This window comes from Barbus barbus (genome assembly GCF_936440315.1).
Source record: "Barbus barbus genome assembly, chromosome: 46".
Classification (NCBI taxonomy): domain Eukaryota; kingdom Metazoa; phylum Chordata; class Actinopteri; order Cypriniformes; family Cyprinidae; genus Barbus; species Barbus barbus.
The window spans coordinates 23144667-23166951 of record NC_136724.1 but is presented as its reverse complement, the minus strand read 5'-3'; the positions used below and the strand labels follow the sequence as shown (position 1 = coordinate 23166951).

The 22285-nt window shown below is 33.4% G+C and overlaps 1 protein-coding gene across 6 annotated transcripts in view; it reads left to right on the top strand.

Annotated features, from left to right (window-relative positions):
* The window catches only part of LOC306865097 (solute carrier family 12 member 7-like), a 62245-nt gene that overhangs the window by 24501 nt on the left and 15459 nt on the right, over positions 1-22285 (top strand). For all 6 annotated transcript variants that reach the window (XM_079409466.1, XM_079409463.1, XM_079409467.1 and 3 more), the window contains exons 2-11: positions 8138-8229; positions 9198-9329; positions 12047-12193; positions 14566-14620; positions 14874-15004; positions 15913-16154; positions 17193-17404; positions 20046-20210; positions 21385-21483; positions 21628-21685. In XM_079409466.1, the coding sequence (XP_079265592.1) occupies positions 8138-8229; positions 9198-9329; positions 12047-12193; positions 14566-14620; positions 14874-15004; positions 15913-16154; positions 17193-17404; positions 20046-20210; positions 21385-21483; positions 21628-21685 (1333 nt within the window). The remainder of the gene's footprint in view (positions 1-8137; positions 8230-9197; positions 9330-12046; positions 12194-14565; positions 14621-14873; positions 15005-15912; positions 16155-17192; positions 17405-20045; positions 20211-21384; positions 21484-21627; positions 21686-22285) is intronic.

Sequence of the window (22285 nt, the reverse complement as noted above, 5' to 3'; positions counted from 1 at the left end):
CATGGGGAGAGGCCCAACATGCTGCCAGGGACCGAATGCAATGGAGAGTGCTCATTGAAGCCTTATGTCCCATAGGGGACGAAGAGGAGTAATAATAAATAATAAAACTTAACCGTATCAAATTGGAGGATAGAGTGTCAGTAATGTATAATAATAAGATTAAACACTCAATTTTCAGTTAAAGGCATTTCATTATTGAATTCAGAGATGTCGTTGTCTAGCTCAGTTTAGTTTAAATAGTATCTGTGAAATCAAATTGACGATAATCGCTAGAAATGAAGTGTCCCCAACTGAGCAAGACAGAGGCGACAGCGGCAAGGAACCAAAACTCCCTCTGAGACAGAATGGAGGAAAAACCTTGGGAGAAACCAGACTCATCATTATATTTCTATTTTTATATTGTTGCTATATATATATATATATATATATAAACAATATTTGGATCTTCACAGAGTTCGTCACACGTGAGTGGTTAATCATGCAATTGGATTCTTCTTTTCTCTTTGCTGTCATCATTGGCATATTGTCAGTGTCTAATTCTAACATTTGGTAATATTTCTATTCAAGATCGAGATTCCACAATTTATAAGGGAACATTAAATTTGAATTAATCGATAAAATTCAAATTCATCCAGCCCTAGTTCACACTCATGAAGCTGAAGTCACACTGGGGTTTGTGTGTTAAATGGTCTTGAGTCCCTCCCTCCCCCTCACGGCCCCCGCAATCCCAGCATGCTCTGTTACATAACACGCTCCTTTACCTGAAGGCTTTAACGGCTTACAGCGCCACTGCTGACGTTTGACCACCGCTAGCAAGGACAAACCCAAAGAAAAATCGGATATTTTAAAAATATTAATATAGAAAGCCTGTGTCTGACTTTTTAATCACATATTGTGGAGATTTCCACATTTTTTATCTGTGTTTGGTCATTGTTTGGATTTGAACAGAAGGTTTAGTGTCCATTTCTTAAGTACACTTAGCATACGGATAACCTGTAACCTCCTCCCTCGTGTTTAGGTCTAGGTTTAGGTCAGTGTTGTAAATGAAGAGTTTCTGTCTTCCTTCCTCAGGCCCTGCTACGCTTTCTAAAAAGGAGAGGATTTGGTTAATCTGGTTAAGTGATTACTACCCAGTTCACTTGCTGATAAAGAGCCACTAGATGAGCAGCAATTAATATGACACTCATGAAGTGAGCAATAAGCTAGGAGAGGCTGTGAGATATTGTCACTATAGTCATGACTACAGGGTGTCTGTTAGACATGACACACAGCTGTACATGTTACAATATAACACCACCTCTAGTGCCTTATTGCGTTTTGAAAATAATTAAATGCAATTTTTATTTTGTGAATTTTATTTCTGAATATATTTTTAAGCAATTATTTAGTATTTTTTATATTTATTTTATTATTTCTTTATTATATTAATATTTATTATTTGTTAACTATTATTTATTATTATATATTGCATGTTTATCCACATTTTTATTTAGATACAATAATAAAAAAAATAGATAATGGACATGCCATGCATTTTGCAACTAATTTTTATAAAATAAAAATATAAAATAAAAACAATGCATTACAAATAAATGTTACATTTACAAAGACAAGCATTTGCTTTTTAAAAAATGTATTTATTGTAATATAAAATATTTAATTTAGAATTTAGAATGGAAATGCTATGCATTTTTTGCTACTAAATAAATATATTAAATAAATGCGTTATAAATAAATAAATTTATTTACTGTAATATATATTTAACTGTTGTATATTTATGTAAATTATAAAAATATATATTAATAATAATAATAATAGTAGTAGTACTAGTAGTACACACACACACACACACACATATATTTTATTTATTTTTTAATTTTATGATTAACAATTTTTGGACATTAAGTGGCGACCCAAAACAGTACCAATGTATATTATTTTTCTCATCTAATATATCAGATATGCATTTTAGAAAGTGTCAGATTATTATTTTGGATGCATTTCCAATCATACTGAGCGTAGCTTTAGTGTGGTGGCATGCCTTCTCTCTCTCTGTCGCCTCCATCAATCACTTTCCTAGCTTTTATATCTCTTTATCCCCCACTCTCTCTCTCTCTCGCTCCTCCCCCGTGTCTGGGCGAGTGGTTTAGATCAGGGATCAAGCGCTCAGGGACTGATGTCTCTGGCGTTTTATTGGCAGCGTCACAGGCGCTGATCATCAGAGCGCTGATAGTTGAGCGCGTCTGAACCCCCATTGAGCGCGTCTCTCCAGGGACCCTCGGCAGACCCATCTCACCCTCTCTCTCCATCAGCATGGAGCCGGGGTTGAGCTCCTGCCCGCGGGGTAAGTGTTCGCTCTTTGGTTTGTGATGGCCGTGGATGTTCGTAGTGCTGGTCTATTGTGTTTAATGCCACTGTTCTTACTTCAGTTGTCTCCAAACTTCCTTTTAGAAAATTAGCAGGTAGCTGTGAATAAGTTATTCATCTTTTAATGTTGGAATATAGATAGTAGATTTTTTCTAAACTGATTTTAAGTGCATTTTTGAAAGTTGTGATCGGCTGTGTTGAGCTTGATCTTGTTTTTCTATACTAGATGTACAACTAGCCTTCTGGAACATCTCTGAATTTTTTTTTTGCCATTTTAATGTTGTCAACCAGAATAACCTTTTCTAAACTAACTTTAAGTGACCTTTTTAAAGATATCGCTAGTTGCAGTTTGTATTTTGGTGTTTTAATGCAGTCAGCCAAGAATATAACCTGAACAACTTCTCTAAAGCAACCAGTTGCATTGAGCTCATCTTCATTCTTACTTCAGTAATTGCTGATGAAATTGCAGTTCAGGAACTTCACAGGGATCTAGAATGAGATATTTTGCCGTTTTAATGTTGTTAACAAGAATAGAACCTTTTCAGAAAGGATTTTAAGTGATATTTTTGAAGACTGCAATCAGATATGTTCAGCTAGAACTTCAGTAGATGTACAATATCCTCCGGTAGAAGTTATGTTTTCTTTTTAATGTTGTCAACCAGAGTATAACCTTTTCTAAACTGAGTTTCAGTGCACTCTCAGAAAAAAGTTACAATAGCTGTCACTGGTGCAGTACCTTTTCAAAAGGTACACTTTTGCACCTTTTAGGTACTATTATGTAATGTTAATGTGCCAAAATGAACCCTTTTTGAAAATCAGCTTTTGTGATTTGAGAGTGAAGTTTTTTGAAGGATGTGACAAGCTGCATTGAGCTAGTCTTAGTTCTTATTGTAATAGATGTGAAAGCGCTGTTCTGAAACTTCATAATCAGCTAGAATGAGATGTTTTTAATGCCGTTAATCAGAATATTGCCAGAACTTCTCCTATAAACTCACTTGACGTGAAAATAAACCTAAGCATCTTTTATAAGGTGACTTTAAGTGACTTTTTAAAGTTTCATGATCAGTTGAGATGCAAACAAGAAAAATAAATCATGCATTTTATATTTATGTAATTTTTGTAACGTTATCTTGCTTTAAGGATGCAAATATTTTTTGTTTATCTTATTATTTTATTTAGCTGGAAACCCAGACAAAATACGCTGATTAAGAATTTGCGGTTAAGAATATCCCTGCAAACAAAACAAACGTACCTTTATTCATTTCATTTCTGCTTTGCTCTTGCTTGAATAGGTAAAAAGCTACCTTTCTAGACCTCCTCAAGCAACTTCAACATACCATTTTGAGATTCAGATTATGATAAACTGACACTGAGTGACATTTTGAAGGACAGCGTCAGCATTACTATCATCAGTTGTAGGCGTTTATACGTGTGCTTATTTACTTTGTCAGACTTTGGGCCTTCTAATTGCTTGACATCCGTGTTGAATAACGGGATTGGAGTGACTCATTCTGCCAGCGTCTCTTGCACAGTCAGCCGGCGTAAAACAAGCTCTCGTAGGCCGCTTACAGATCAGAACGACAGAGAGCTTAGTCGATATAAATAGTACGTGGCCATTTATTACCATAGAGTCTGATTCACGGTACCTGTTAATGCCCTGCTCTACCTGACATGTTCATTTCAACCCGTCTTGTGACGATTGCTTCGTGCGTTTATTGTAAAAGGTAGTCATCAAGAAGGTTCTTTGTTTTATTGTTGCAAACTCTGACTGTTGTGTGCCTGAAAAGGAAACAGTTAACGTGAATACATGAAGGCTAAATCAAAGGTGTGTCGTTTCTCATTTGTATGGCCTTCCTTCCTCAGCTGTCATGTCACAGTCTGTATGGAGGGTTTGATCCCCGTCAGTGCTGTCCTGAGAAGAACTGAGACTCTGCTGCGTTAGTGCAAATCAACTGTTAGTGCAGTTGGTGTTTTATTTTATTTATTTTGTTCTGTTTATTTTACTTTATTTTGTTTATACAGTTTTTACGTGTATGTATTTAATTTTCCTTCATATTTCATTCAATTTTATTTTATTTTGATTTGTAATTTTTTATTTATTTTTCAATAAATTAATTTTTTAATTAATTCTGTTTATTTGTATTTTTTATTGTTTTATACAGTTTTCGATTTTATTTGTATTTGCATTTGCATTTTATTTTGTTTCTTAAAGTTTTATTAAATTTAGATTTTGCTTTGTATTTTACTTATTTTAATTTAATTTTTTTATTTTTCTGAACTATGTGAAAAATATGACTGAACCCCTTATAATTTTTTATCATCCAGCAGGTGAAAATAGTGTATCTGATCATGTGTTAAATTAACAAGACTCAAATCATATGTCAGCTGCTGAACAACAACTTAGAGATTTATATAGATTGCTTACATGAGTAAATAAATGTTTGCGTGGTGCCAAAGGCATGATTTTGGCTGTCTATGACATTTTCACTTGCAAAAGAAGGGTCACTTTTATTAGGATCAGTTGATTGTCATTGCTGTCACACCAGCATCCGGTTTAGTCTCAGTGGTTTGAAATTAGAGTGTTTGCAAACATTCGGACAAAGTGCCTTCTCTGTCATGCCTGGTAAAGGAATCATCTTAAGCCAAGAACATGCAGTGCAGCGCTGCTGATCGGATGAACTCCATGATCCTGTAGGTAATTTTGGCTTGTATCATAGCTGTCTGGTTCTGCTACGGTTTAAACTCAGTCTGATTGTAATGGAACTATAAAAGTTTCCTGACTTTCCAGCTGCTGTAGATTTTATGGCAGCTTGGCATGGCGTATTTGGCCAGCCCATGCAGTGTTAAATAAAAGGTTATTTAGATTGTTACTTAGAATTGCACTTTTTTTCTCTTATCGTGCAAATCTTCAGCAACATGTCCTCAGCAGATATGGGAAAAATAATGTTCCTTATTTGTATTTTTGTCTTGTTTTCTAGTAAAAATATATACACATCCTTTAGAAGAGAAGCAAAATTGCCTAAAATTTTAAGCCATGTTTAAAAAAAAAAAAATAAATTTATTGAATTTATTTTAAAAATATTATGTATTTTAATTAATAAATTACATTAATGTAAATTTGAATTACAAATTAATTAATTTTGGGTCTGTTTGTTTATTGTGCATTTATTTTTTAAATTATTTTTTTAATATTTCTTTAAATGTAAATATTTTTTGTTAATGGGTTTTATTTATTTAGGCCTATATTAATTTAAAAAAATTAAATCCCTGGAAAACCAGCCAAAATACTGATTAAGAACTTGGAGAACTTGCATCAAAAGCTTTTTTTCTTTGCCATTTTTGTGCACCAGGAACCTAATGTCCATCCTGTTTATTCATCGTTTCTGTTCTGCTTTCCATTTTGCGCGCTCATTCATTCTCCATGCGTGTTTCTCTGGAAGAAGGGAGCACATTGTGTAGCGTTTGAACAGTTGAATAAAGGACTGTGACGTCTGCAGTGATATAATCTGTAATCTAGGTCGTTTTGATGAAAGTGGATCACATCTCGTGAGATTTGGCGTTACTGTATCAAGTGTCTGTTGTCATAAATGCACATGTGAATGTGAACAAAATATAATAATGATAGTCCAAAGCTAAACCGTTCAAGGGGTAAATGAATAAACACTTTATAATTTACAAATCAAAAGTTCAAGTATGACTTTTGTTGTCATAATCGCATTCTTCATAAATCTGTCAATAAAAGTGGCAAAGGCTCAAAATAAAAAAGATGTTTCTATCAAGTACTAGACTTTGCTAAAATGAGTGCTCTATTCATAAAATCGCTTTCTATAGTGAAAAAGTGGTTTTGTGGTCTGAATGTGGAGAGGAGTCTGCACAGATCAAACTAAGTTTATAAGACAAAACCGCTCTAAAGGATATGTTAGAGACAACAGGGGATGGACTTGTCACTGGAGGAAGCGTTATTGTGGATTTTGGACTCATTCATTTACCTACTTGTCTTCTAAAAAAGGTTTAGAACAAATTTTGATCTTCTGTAGAAGCGGTTTTGACCACAAGATCAATTTAAGTCTGTAGAGTTGCTCACGATTTCATACAGTTCCAGAGATAATAAAGAATGACTGAAACCCTTTGAATCTAAAGGTTCATACGGTCTGAAATGCTCATTTGATTCATGCTTGTGTGGTATTTCAGATTTCAGAGGTCTCATGAATATTTGGGAGCATATTTAACAAAAATCAACTATCTAGTTTTTTAAATGTTTTTTTTTTCTTGGTTATGTGAACGTTAGAAACAACATTAAGGAAATGTTCCATTTTAGAATTTTGCAAACGTTGTTACTTTTGAATGCTTTCTAAACCATCTGAAACTGGTAAGTAGCAACAGTTTAGATGGACGTTTGTTCCAGAAAGACATTACATAAACAATGTTTTGCTGCTAATGCTTTGAGAATGTTGTCTAACCTATTAACCGTGCCAGAAGGTTCCCTGTACGCTGGGGTTCATCTGCCTAAGGGCTTTGAATCTTCTCAGTGTTAATTGCTTTGATTCTACTGTACATAGTTAACATAGTTAAACACCTCAGCCAGGTTATTAACATCTTAGCCAGCATGTTTTGTTCTGGTGAAGTTGTAGAACTGGAGGTTGTGGCTCAACCGGTAGAAACTTGATGCTCACCAGGGTTTCAATTCCAATGAAACACACTTGCTGATTAAATGCATATAAAGGTGCATTAAATAAAAGTGTCTGTCAGATGCATTCAGATAATGTCAATTCGTGTATATTTTGTGTAAGCTGCGATTTCAGCGTCACTTTTAGTACTTTTTCTCCTGGAAATAGCATAAATATGTGCACCAAACAGTTTGAACTGGTTTCAAACCAGTTTGCAAATGCACTATTGTTTCAGGCTGCATGAAAAATGACTCGTATGCACTTTAGAACATCTTGTGGTTTCATTTATGCATTTTACTGATGCCTTTATCCAAGAAACGAGAGAGAAACGAGCCAACAATAATCATAACGTATAATGCCAGGTTTATTAGACAAGCACAGATTCTGATGAATCTTTAAGATGGATAATAGCCACATTTGTAGTTTCCAAAAGCTTTTTTTTAAGTTTACCATTAAACATACTCTTGGACTTTGCTGTTTACAAAGTTAAACTGTTCAAACATATTTTGTTCAGCGTCTGTGGCGTAACAAAAGTTTAATCTAAGAAACTCTTGGAACAGCGTGTCGTTCTAAATCTGAATTATATGCTGCATTAAAATGATAGGTCTGAGGAAATTAATAAAGTGATGTAATCTGAAAATAAATCCTATAGTGACGCAGCCCAGTCCAGATTTTTATTTAAATATCTATATATATATATATATATGCATGCACAAACCCCGGCGGATCAGTGGCTTCTGAGTAACTGTATGTTTTCAGCTATACGTTTGAGCCTTTATAAGTGCTTCAGTGACAGCACACCATATGCCATCAGACTGTCTGAACGCCACAGAGTTTGACCAGTGAAGCGGAGGACATCGATCACCATCATGCTCTAATTATAGGAAAATCATTACGTCTGTCCGGCGGCAATGATAGGAAGTCTGCTTTTTCCTAATTTACCCAACAGACTATTCATAACAGACCATAAGCGCCTCTCGCTTCACAATCAAACAGCATTTCACTGGCAAATCTCCTGCAGTCACCTGTAATCATGTCTTTTTTAATCTTTCTCTCTTGTTCTGTTGCTCTCTCCATCCGTCTGTCTGTCTGTGTATAACAGGTGATGGAAACCCAAGGGAAAGCAGCCCGTTCATTAATAACACCGATGATAAGGGAACTCTATATGATGGGAAAAACATGGCACTTTTTGAGGTACAGTATCTTTAAACTTAATTTCAGTATTGCTGAAAAATAATATTTTTTGCATGTTTTTTTGACTAACAATATGCATATTTTTTAATAACAAAATGAAAAATAAGATTAAAACTGTTTTAAAAATAAGATATTGTATCAAGTTGAACTTTATTTCAGGATTTTCTTTTCTTTGCATTTGACTTTTTCCATGGAAACGTTACACATTTATCCTCAAATGTTCATTTCAGTCATTTCAAATCTTGACGGTTTCTTGACAGCGTTTTTTTTTTTTTTTTCATTAGATTCTTTTATTTTCAATTCTATTTAAAATGGTAAAATACTAATTAGTATTTGCTAACTAAAATTCTAAGATAAAGTTCTAATAACTAATGATTTAATAATAATTTTTAATAGTACTTTTCAAATTAAGTAATTTAATAATATAACTAAATTGAATTTTGGTGGAAAATGAACTGAAATAATATCATAATGCAAAAATGTTAATAACAAAAAAGTATAACAAAATAAGCACTATATATATTTGCATTCTAATAAGATTTTTGGTTGAATAAGACCTAAATAATGTCATTATGCAAAAATATTAATAGCAGTAACAAACAAACAAACTTTATACTTTATGCAAAATATATTTTTTCATTCTTTAATTTTAGGGTGAAATATGTTTCGTGATATTTCTATTATTGCAGTCAAGTCTGAACAATCTTTGTGTTTATTTTCAAGCCATCATGGCTTTTCTCTTCTCTGTTTTCCACATTCTCGTTTCATGTTTATGACCACAAATAAAGTAATTCATGGGTCATGAAGTTTATTTTTGTGTACTTTTATGATTTTGGACAGACAGAGCTGTTATTACATCCTTTGATTTTGGTGCCTGCATTTATTTTTACCCTTCAAGACATTGTCGAGGTTTGAAACGAGTCGTTTGTGTTTGCTGTTTTACAGTTTTTCATCTTTTACCCTTTCAGGAGGAGATGGACAGCAATCCCATGGTGTCTTCGCTGCTCAGCAAACTGGCCAACTACACGAACCTCACGCAGGGCGTCAGGGAACACGAGGAGGCCGACGAGGATGAAGGTGCCAAGAAGCAAACAGTCAAGGTAACAGACTGGGAGCCATTACACATCATCAAAACATTTACATGACTTTAGGCCAAGTTTGCAGACCATTTCCTTTCAATTTGGCACTAGAGAACCGACTAAACTCATTTTCTCTCTAGACATGAAGTTATCTGAGTTAGAGACACATGTGAAGCCCAGCTTTCTGTAGGATGTCTGAGCTTTGTGTCTGAGTACTCTAATCGAAAACAAATCGGACACACATTCTCTACATTCTTTAGCCTTTGTTGAAATACGACAGGAAATTAATACAGGTCAGATCGTTTGGAATGTCTGATTACGGAAACATGTCGGAAATGACCTGAACTTCATTTCACCATCCAGGAAATGCAATAAACCTGAGTCTGAACCAGGGTTATTATAAGATAGCGTAACCTTAAATCTTTTGAAAAGCTGTAGGGTTCCTGATTTGGTTCTATTTGGTTGTTTGTGGATTAAAATGATTTTTAGTTACAGGTTCTTCAGATCAGTGTTTTGTTTTCCAATTTCTATAAAGCATCAGCACACAGAGTAAAAAAAAACTGATTTTATATTTAGAAAAAAAGCTTTAAATTGTGTTATTTCAGTTAGTTGAAGAGGCAACATTTCTTATTTTCATTTAGTTTAATTTTATTCAGTACTAAAGTAACAAAAAATAAAATTATAAACATTTTTTAAACAAAAAACAAAACTACTAAACATTTATATGGTTCTTACATGGTTAAAAATTATTTGAAGATTAAAAATATCGGTTTTGATATTTCATTGCAGGTTCTTCAGATCAGTGTTTTGATTTCTGTAATTAATCATTGCACAGAATTAACATCGTTAACTAAAACTAAAAAAATAAACATTTTTTTTTAAACTTGAAATAATAAATATAAAATATTTGTCAGCTAGTTGCCAAGGTAACATTTCTCATTTTCATTTATTTTGTCTTGATGTACTCAAATAACTAAAACTGAAATATAAATGTCGACATGTTTAAAATAAAAAATGACTAAAATGCACAACAAAAATTATGAAACAATTTAAATGAGAACTGAAAAAAAAATCTATTAATAAAAATGACTAAAACTAACGAAGTTGATATGCCATAACACAGAACTGTATTTCTCTCTCAGCCTCGTTTTATTCACATTAAATTAAATATGACGTCTATTGCAATGATTTTTCCTTGATTTCCATTTCAAGCCCAGCGGGCATCAACTTTTTGAGTTCTTGTGGTTATTGCTGACAGTCAGTAAAAATGTTGAATCAATGGGCAGGCGATACCCACAAACCACAGTCCCCAGCCAGTCTCCCCGTCACTGGACATCTATCTGTGATTGGACAAACACGCTCTCATTAGTCCTGAGACGATGGGCGTCAGATGCTCAGACTGCGTGAAACTTCGCAGTTCATCCACATTTTGCTCCCTGCATCACGAACGATCTCGGAAGGGTTTTTATAATATTCAAGTGTCAGTTACTAAAGTTCGGTCATATAGTGTATTTGACTGAAGCAGAGTCCAGCAGGAACTGTCAAGAGCTGTTCATCTCACCGCGGTATGCTTTTATAAGTACATGCATTTATATTTTTTGATCGTGCACAGATTGGATATGATTTATCGTAGTTGTGATTTAACCTGTGCATGAAGATTGAAGAATGACTAGAGTGTTAACGTCAGTGTTGGATCATTTATGATTTGGATGGACTTGTATAGCTATAGCTTCCATTTAAACAGTAATTGTACATTTAGATGCAACAGCACTTATGTATGAGATCTAAAGCTGATTTGCATTTCATAAATGATGGTTGATGTTTTTCTTCTTTTAACTGTTGAAGAATTAAGCATGTTTTCAAAATGTTAACATTGCAAATTCCTCTTTTGTTAAAACAGTCTTGAAGCACTCAAGAACCATTAGGCTGTTTAGGGTTCCTGTCTGAAGATTAGAAATATAGGTTTTGATGCATCATTACAGGTTCTTCAGATCAGTGTTTTAATTTCCAGGTTCTATATTCAGTTATTATTGTTAATTAAGCTGCAAAAATAATATTTTTTAAAGGTTATGAGAGTGTTTTACAAGACGAGACTCTTAAGTTTTTCTACTTCAAAATTTACATTCAATTCAGTGTTACTTACTGCTGCCTTGTAATTTATTGCTAAATTTACTAGCAATATGAACCATTTTTCAGTGTAAAACTAAAACCATAAAAAATGTTATTTGAAACAAAATAAATGTTAACTGAAATAAAGTATAAAAAATAATTTTGAGAATCGATTTTCCTAATAAAATTCACAAATAATTACAAAGAAACTGCATGTAACGCATTGAATTAATTAAACGCATTGTATTTCTTGTAAAATGCACTATAATTTATCATTTTCCTTTTGTTTTTGTTTAACTTAAAGTATTAAATTAACTAAAACTAAAATAAAAAAAATTATAAAAACTAACCACACACAACAAACTTACTAAAAGTTACTAAAACAGAACATTCAAAAATAAAAACTTATTTAATCTCTATATAAACTATAATATAAATGATACTAAAATAACACTGCTGCTATGTGTGTCTTTTTAAAAACTAATGAATAAAAAGTTCTTTGTGGCATTAGTGTGCAAAACCTTTCAAGATGGTCATTTTTAGATTTTGTGCGTGAATATTGCATGCATGTGCGATCATTTCAAGCATGTGTTTCTCATGCCGTCTCTTCTGCATGTGTTTGTGTGCAGAGTCCACAGATGGGGACGTTTATCGGGGTCTACCTGCCCTGCCTGCAGAACATCCTGGGAGTGATTCTCTTCCTGCGAATGACGTGGATCGTGGGAACAGCGGGAATCCTGGAGTCCTTTATCATTGTGTCCATGTGCTGCTCGTGTGTAAGTCCAAACCGCATGGGTTCAGGGGTGGCTGGTCCTGCCTCGGCCCTCTTTCAGCTGAACTCACACGTGTGTAATCTCCTGTGCTCAGAAGTCTCTAACACTGCTGCTTATTTATATACCACAGCGGACAATGAGATCAAGCGTCTACCTCAACCTTCACTTACTGGTGTCATTATACATTTCCGGCGATTGTGTCACAGTCAGGATTGAAAGGTTTTGCTCATTCAGGAACCATCAAGATCTCAGTGCTGCCGGTTTATGCAGCGTCTATTAGAGATAAATGACTGATAGAGAGACGTTTCTAACTTTGCATTGAGGAGACGTATTTACTTCCTCATTTAGGAAGGTAAATCAATATCAATGCTGTGTTTGCAGCCTGTTTTTCTTCCTTAATGTGACACATTATTGAGTGGAACAGGATGTTCAACAGAAATGAAAAATGCAGGACTGCTGGACCTAATGGTGTCCATTAAGAACTGATTGGATGCTGAAAAAATGTTCTTTGATACATTTTAAAAGTTGAAAAGATTACAATGTGCATCAATAAATATCAACTTGAATTTAAGGGCAGATTTTTCGTGGCAATTTTTGAGTTTGCAGAATTATTATTATTTTTTTTTAATATATACTGTATGTGTGTGTCTTTTATATATACAAAATAAATATATACAGAAGACACGCATATATTGTGTAAACAAAAACTTTTATTACTTTTATTTTGGATGTGATTAATCATCAAGAGAATTCTGAGAATTGTTTCTAAACACATTACACATGTTAGAAATGTATTGCTGAAACACATAAATACTCTGAACTATGTAGTACTGAATTGTGGAGTTAAACCGTTAAACAGTTTTTCACCAATTCTGTGTTCAGGAGTTTGTGGGCGGGGCTAAAGCGGTGGCTCGATGACGCAATAGAACCACTGAGCGTGGCCCCGTCCCTAACACTATAATAACTGTTGAGAGGTCAAGTTCTTAGTTTGTCTTTCTGAATGTCTGTGATGTTAGATATACAGATTCTAGGCAGGGATGGTTCTAGGGTGAATGGATACCTGGGTTTTAGCCCAGAGACATCAATATGTGGCAGAATACATACAATTTTAAAACATGGAGCGTTCACAATTCGCATCTAGAAACGCGAGCTGTACCGCTTTCTCTTCTTTCAAAGCACAACGGAGCAGGCTGACGAGCATCTACAATTAAATAGCGAACTTGCACACTCAAACATGTATGGCTGTATAAATCCAATTAAGCTACTAGAGGTAGTATCAGTAGCATCCATTCAGGTTGTAGCGGTATTTGTCAGCTGAGAGAGACAGCCTCTTTCCCGCGAGTGGGCGTGGTTTAAGCACAGACAGTGGACACGCCCCCAGCTTTGAGAGCAGAGAGTCCTGCTTATTTTTCAAAGATTTTGATAACTTATTTTAGTTACTTAGCGGGGTTTTTATCATTCAAATTTGTCTGGGTGGTTAATAACACATTGTGTGACAAACTCAGAACATATTTTAATATCACTTTACACGGACTTTAAGTAATTTGTTTTTAACAGACGGCTACCCATTTTTAGCATTTTTTCTTCCATTTTAATAATATATAATTATTTAATATAAAATATAAAGTTTAAATTAACTGAAGTTTGATGGTATTAAGGAGGAGGGGAAACTTATGTTACTGTTTATTTCTAAACCATTCTTGCATAATCTTACATGATCAGAATAGAAATAGATTCTATTGAATATTGATCTGATTATAATCAGAAGCGGTGCTGATAAAAATGGCAGGCGCAGTGAAAGCTCTTTGTGTCTGTATTTGGCCAGTAAAGAGTCTTCTTCATTCAGACAGCTTTATTTCACTCGTTAAGCCTGCTGGAGGCTCGTGGCTGTTAATTGGTTTAGTCCAGGGATTTAGAGTGGACGCTCGACTCAAGGACACTCAGACACAACGGCCGGATTGCATAACAGCCAGATGCAGATGACCTTTAACAGAACTAAACGCTCCTGGAAAAAGAAAAGGAGAACCTCATTACTGTGCTGTTATACTATTTTTCTTTTTTCATTAAATGAGGATAAGTTAAATCAATATTATATTAAATACTACATTATATACTATTACACATTAAAATTGATATGATTTTCTTCATATCAATTTTCTTATGTTTTATTAAATAATAAGAAAAAAAATCAGCATTTTAGTAAATATTAAATTTTTATGTAGTCCTACACATTAGAATTGATATCATTAAAATTATTTATTTAAAATGTATATATCTTATCTGAATTAATAGTAATTAAAAATGTATATATTTTTTATTAAAGCTTTAATTAAAAAAAAAAAATCTGAATTAATAAAGTTTTTTTTTTTTTACAGACAATGTTGACAGCCATATCAATGAGTGCCATTGCTACAAACGGTGTTGTTCCAGGTAACACATTTTCATATTAAATGTATTGATCTCTACTTGTATTTAAACAGGAAATTACATCACAATCTGCATAAAGCCAAATTATACCTCAAAAACCCAACCAGCATGACCAGTTATGGTATTTATTGTAACCGTACCATTGGTTTCCAGTAGAAATCTGCTGCTGTCATTGCATGCGGTCGTCATGTTCCTGTTCCTGTTGAGTTCTTGTCATTCTGTGTCACATTTACACTTTGCTGATGTTTTTGTGCAGCTGGAGGCTCGTACTACATGATCTCTCGCTCTCTGGGCCCGGAGTTCGGAGGCGCTGTGGGCTTGTGTTTCTATCTGGGCACAACGTTCGCCGGCGCCATGTACATCCTCGGGACTATCGAGATCCTCTTGGTGAGTGTTGTGTGTGCAGTTAAAGGTTACGGTCAGATTAGGGCCAGAAAATCCAAAGACAAGAGATTTTAGAAACCGCTAATTAGCCACTAGGACGTAAAGATCATCTAAGAATAGCTTCAAACTTTCAATTGAGGAATTATCCAATGATAGCTGTGAATATTCATGAGATATTCAAGTTTTTGCTGCTGATATAAAATTAAGCAACATGGTGAATATTTTATTTTATTTTATTTCATTTTTTTTTTTTTTTTTTTTTCAACACTTTTATTTCAGTTACCTAAAAGTGAGTATTTTATTTTATTTTTATTTTAAGCACTCTCATTTTATTTACATATATTTTATTTTATATTTTGTTTTGTTTTATTTATTTATTTATTTTATTTGTTTATTTAGAGCACTTCTGTTTCACTTACCTGAAAAAAATTAGTACAGAGGTCCATGGATAGTTTAGATAAAAGCTTGTAAAAAAAACAATTTAACAACAATAAAAAAAATACATTAATTATTTAAAAAATAAATAAAAAATGCTAAAATAAAAAAAAAATTATAATAAAAAAATAATGTTAAATTAATGACTTTGTTAAAATAAAAATAAACAAATAATAAAAGTTGAGCTTAAACAATAAATTTAAAAGTACAGTACTGAAAAAATAGAAACTAATATTTTCTAAATAATTTGCTCATTTATAATAAGTTTTTTTTACAGTATAAATTGGGTCTTTTTACATGAAAATATATAGCTGCCTTTTAAATATTAGGCTGGGGGTCACTCGCACAAGGATGATCTTATTTTGGGGTTTGTGGCATCTAAAAGATTGAAAACCCCACATTGAATGTTTCCCATTTTTTTCCTCATGATTTCTTCTTTATTGTGTTCTATAAAACCTTTCTGTGTTGTGTCACAGACGTACATCGTTCCCAGCGCTGCCATCTTTAAGGCGGAGGAGAAGGCGCAGGAGGCGGACGCTCTGCTGAATAACATGCGTGTTTATGGGACGTGCTGTCTGACGCTCATGTCTCTCGTGGTGTTCGTCGGTGTGAAGTACGTCAATAAGCTCGCGCTGGTCTTCCTGGCCTGTGTGGTGCTGTCCATCCTGGCCATCTACGCCGGGGTCATCAAAACCATCTTTGAACCTCCAGTTTTTCCGTAAGTAATTTTATTTTATTTTATTTTATTTTATTTTATTTTATTTTATTTTATTTTATTTTATTTTATTTTATTTTATTTATTTTATTTATTTTATTTTATTTTATTTTATTTTATTTTTTATTTTATTTTACCTAAATTTACTTTGACATTTAGTCATTTAGCAGACTCTTTTATCCAAAGCGACTTATAAATGAGGACAATGGAAGCAATCAAAAGTACTATAACAAGCCTCAGTTAGCTTAACACAGTACACGCAGCAAGTTTTTTTAAATTATATAATAAATAAAAAGAAAACAGATAGAATATAAAAGAATAGAGCAAGCTAGTGTTAGAGGCCTTTTTTTAAAGAATAGAATTAGAAAAGAGAGAGCTAGAGTTAGAGACCCCGTATCAAACCCTTATGCCTCGTCCATCCCAGGAGAATGAGGAGCAGGAATGGAGCTCAGGAATTGACGAGCTTCGTCCGGTGAGTGCATTAGTTTGGTCTCGCCGTGTTTCATGACGATCTTCAGCGTAGCAGGATACTGAAGAAAGGTCTGCAGACCTGCCTCTTTCAATTCCTTCCGTATTGCACTGAAGGAGCTCTGCTTCTTTGCCTTCGCGGGAGAGAAGTCGGGGAAAGAGCTCAACATCACCTGCTTTCACAGGACCGTGCCGTCTTGCTTCGTTTAGAATCAAATTCCTGTCGTTGTAGCGTAACAGTTTGAAGAGAAGCACTAGCGGTTTGGAGAGATCAGTTGAAGCTCTGGAGTAAACTTGGTGTGTAAATTTTTTGCTCTTAAGCCAACAAATGCACTCTGTTGGAGCCTCCTTGTATTGTATGTATCTAAACTAAACAAAGCCTCTTTATAAATTGTAGCAGTGTCGGACAGTTCTCTGTGCATTTTGTTGAACCACAAACATCCGCAGCAGTGTTTGTTTCACAGATGAACACAGGCTTTCTCAATGACCACAAGCCTCCTGACAATAAACTCTGATTTAAATGTGCAGCTCGTGCTTTGAATTCTTTGTAAAGGCTCTTTTGTCCTCCTCCAGGGTCTGTTTGTTGGGCAACCGCACCCTGCAGAACCACGGCTTTGACAAGTGCATGAAGACAGAAATAATAGACAACGTGACTGTGACCACGAAGCTTTGGTCTCTGTTCTGTGAAGGGCCGGAGCTCAACGCCAGCTGCAATGAATACTTCACCCTCAATAATGTCACCGAGATCCAGGGCATTCCCGGCCTCACCAGCGGAGCCATTTCAGGTGAGAGCAGGACCTAAAGGCAACATTTACCCTCTGTGAATTCTTGTATATACATAACATTTAATATGCTCCATTACACTTCGAAATATTATGGAAGTAAAATAGGTTGCATGTGCCGTTTTGTGTTCATTTCAACTTCAGCTGTTGATCACTTTGGGAAGAAGTCTCTTCTAAATGACTATTCACTGTTAAAACATATTTAGATGTATATATGATGATGATGATGGTTTTTAAATGATGTAATGATACATATTAATAAATGTATAGGCAGCTGTGTATTTTCATATATGAAAATACATTTTACTGCCTGAGAAAAATATGAAATATCATATAAAGATAAAATAAAAGATAAATAATTTTTTTTTTTATAATTATTTCCAAAAGTAAAAAAATACATTTTATTGTATTTTTAGATTATGCTAAACTTTACTCAAAACAGTTGTTAGAATAATAGCTTTTAACTAAAAGTTAAGTTGAGATATTTATTATTATTCTATACTTTACAAAATAAAAAAAAATGGGAAAAATAAAGCAATTAATGGCATGATTTCTAAACTAAAAAAAGACAAAATATTACATTTGAACACATTTCATTAATAGCTTAAGTGTACAAACATTATATAAATAATAAAAAAAATCTCTCCAATTTTTTATGCTAAAATTTTATTTTATTCTATTCTTATACTAAAATTCTTAAAATATTATCTGGAATATTTTTACATATTTCTACAAAACAAATTCTTAAAATATATTTTTATTAAGTTGACAGCATATCTAAGAAAAAAATACTCTAGAAAAATATATGGAAAAAATAACAAAATTGTTGCAATTAATGCCATGATTTCTGAACAGCCTTTAGAAAGTGGACCAAAATATTATTAAATTTAGTCAATATGAAACAAATAAAATGACATAAATGTATTGCATTCATATCTTAATTGCGCACTTTGAACTAGATTAACTTTGAAAGCAGTAACAATATATTTTGCATAAAAAAAAATATATATATATTTTTTATGGACCCACTCCTGCATTGAGCATTAAAGTGACCTCTGACCCCAAGCCCTACAGAACATGGCAAGAGTTCAAGCCTAGGCCATCAGCATGTATTTGTAATACCTTCTCTTATCATATGCCATACGTTCATGTATTTAGTCATTGATCATGAAGCCGCTGTGGCTCTGAATGTCATTGGGGATTTCTCCTGCTCCAGACCGGATCCTGCTGGATTTAACAGGCCAGGCCTGACATTAATATCTCCACACTGATGTCAAAGTGAGCAGAAGTAATTGTTTTCACGCAGCATTACTGCATCAGGTCTGGAGTTTTGTGTAAGTAGGTCAGTACAGGACATTCAAGTGATTTTTCACAGCATGTGAAAACTCATGTTTTGTGGTAAAGAAAAAAAGGTCAGTTAATGGAATATTATATTTACATGTTCCTGATCTTATTGAGCAAGATTTATTGGTTGTCCAAGAAAAAAGGAACATTAGTCGTTGTAATCTTGAATATCCATCAGGTTTGGGAAACAAGTCACATTATGAAAGTAAATAGGTTGCTCATGCGGTTTTGTGTTCTTTTGGATCTCAGCTTGCTTGTACTTGTTCTCACAAGAGAGATCTTTATGGCTGAATGAGACACGGTTTCTGAAAAAGTACTGTTGGCTCCAACTTTATCTTTTGTAAAAAATATTTTTTTTTTCATGCCTTTTGCATTTCAAGCAAATTCATAATGAAGTAGTGCTGGGTGATGAATGATAACATATCAAGATCACAATCAAACTAGTTGATAACGAAACGTCTGTCTCAGTATATGAGGACATGAAACTTCATCTCCAGAGCTGCTCTAGGAGTCATTTCACCAGCTTTTCACCGTTTCATGAGAAAAAAACAACCGTCAAATACACACTGAAACTCAAAGGTCCATCAAAAAATGACAGAAATGTATTACTATTGTATACTACTCTGTATATGATCAATAAGTCATGTTTTTTTATTGTTTAATTATTTACTTAAACCAATTTCAACTTCATTTTTAAGTTATACATGATTCAACTCGATTTTTGTAAGTTACTTTTATAGAATTTGAGTTCAAATAAACTAAATTAATAAACTAAATTTGTATGTTAAAGTAGGTAAATGTTTTACAAGGTAAAATCATATCATCAAGATATTTTTAATGAAAATTTCTGTTGTGCAGCATCTTATTTGACAGAAAATAACAAATGTTTTGTTGTAAATTAATTGGGTTACACTTTATTTTAAGATGTCCTTGTTCCGGTGTAATTGCACATTTGAGTACTGAGTAATATTAGTTAGTTACATGTCATTACTATATGGTTAGGATTAGGGTTTGCATGTAATTATACATCATTTATTGTTATTATAATAGTAAGTGCATGAAACGTGTAACAAGGACACCTTAAAATAAAGTGTTACCATTAATTGTTATATGTTCATTTGATTACATTTAAAAAATAATTAAACTACATTAAAATTCCTACTCTGTGGAGTTTAATTGTGAACAAACAAGTTATGTTTACATTAATTAAATTCCCCATTAATGGTAAATGAATACTGGGATTTATGAAATCACATGAAAAAATATGAGAAAATGATACTATTTTCTTTGGTTTGCACAGAGAACATGTGGGGAAGCTACGGTCCTGCTGGCATGCTGGTGGAGAAAGCCGTGCCGTCAGTGCCAGCGAGCGACTCGTCTCAGGACCAATCCATGCCGTATGTGGTCAATGACATCACTGCCTTCTTCACGCTGCTGGTGGGAATCTACTTCCCCTCCGTCACAGGTACCATCACTCTCATCCTCATACCTTTGCTGTTCGGTTTAAACTAAACTAGTCTGATCTGGTCATGAGTGTGAGCGGTGATCTGTCTTATCTAGTGCTCTCAGATTCACAGTGAGCTCAGCAGGACGCGTGTGAACTCCCTGTAAACACTGCGATAGCGTTTCAGGACATGATCTTACTGTAATAACAGACTGAGCTTTTGGGAGAATTTGACTAAAGCATTAGCGCTGAGGGATGTAATCTAATTAAATTAATTATATATCATATCATCTGTTTTGAAGTGGCTTGAAAGGTTGATTTTATTTAGTTTTCAGAGGAACATTCGAAATAATTGGTTGTTTTAGTTAAATAAAAAATGTTTGATGCAAACTACAGAAAGCAACTAGTTAAAATAATGTAATGAATACAAGGAATTTTCTTTATACTATACATGTGTGTAACAACATAAAACAACAAAAAAACTTTTTTATTTAATATTATAGCAATAAATGCCTAAAATATATATGTTCTGTAGGCTATATACTTACACTATATTATATATTAGCTATAAATTTACTAAAAAAGGTTAACATGTTAAACATATGTTTAAAATGTTTAATTCATTAAACATTTTTGAATGGTATCTTTAAACTGATTCATTGAAATAAACAGTTTAAATGGGAAATACATAGAAATTAATTGAATTCACAAACTCTTACCAGTTATTTATATTATAGTGATATAATAGACAGTGTAGAATTGATTAATATTTTTAATATTAATATTATATTTTTTATTCTTAATTTAGTGTAAGTTTTAGTGATTTTGATGTGTGCTTTTTGTCATTTTAATTTATTTTTAATTTTTTATTCTTATTTGGCTTTATTTTTTTATTTTAATTTTAGTATTTTATTTCAATTAAGGATTTAATTTAGGTTTTTCATCTAGCATATATATTTTAGTTCAGCTTTATTTCAGTAAACTAAAATGATGTTTTATAGTTTTTTTATTTTACAACGAATAAAACTGAATTTTGACTCAAAAACATCATGCATTTTTGTAATGTAACTCAGTTATTCATACACCGGTAATTATTATTTTTCCTTATAACTTACATTTTTCTCATCTGATAAGAATCTTATTTCACCTTCTGAAAAGCACACATGTAATTAATCCATCCGTTTCTGTTGTGCAGGAATCATGGCTGGATCCAACAGATCCGGGGATCTGAGAGATGCTCAGAGGTCCATTCCCATCGGCACCATCCTCGCCATCGCAACCACCACCGTCATCTGTATCCTTAGTCTAGACTGGTCTACAGCGTTATATATTTAACCATGTATTGACATCATAATCGAATCAATTGTAAAACTAAATCACTGAGAGACAGAGCGAGTAAGGAGAGATGCTGTTTGGTTTTCTTAGCGGTGTAACTCAGATCTGTCCTGCGTGGTGTTGTTTGGCGCCTGCATCGAGGGTGTGCTGCTCCGAGACAAGTGAGCTCTTTCTGCTTCTCGTTTTCCACTCATAATATCCTCATTTTCCTGCATAAACATACAGGCAATCTACTTTAATAACGGCAGAGTTCTGTGCGAAGCCTGTTTACGAGCAGGTCAATGAACCCTTATATGTAATATCTCAAGATTATATCTCAGGAAAATGCTGGTCTGTTCCTAAACCTAGAGCACTGCCTACCTAGACTGCATTTAGTCATTCCAGAGATGCACAGATACACTGTAAAAAAAAAAAGTTGAAATAAAAACCAAGGTTGTTGGAGTGAATTTTGTAAGAAAATACTATTTCAGTCTTTCTACCTCCGTGTGATACTTGCTGTTTCTTTGCCATTATTTATTAAATTTACTAGCAATTTCCGAGTATCAATATGGTGTATGGTGGTTTATTTAATTTTTGTTTTATTTCTGTTTTAATTAAATTACCAGTAACTTTGTAATAGTTATATGTAACAATAACACTATTTGCTATTGAATTTTGCATCAGAGATGGAGTTTAGAGATAGATTAAGTTTTTATTTTTATTTTAAATACTAATGCTACTTCAATTATTGTTACTATTATAAAATCATATTTGTGAAATTC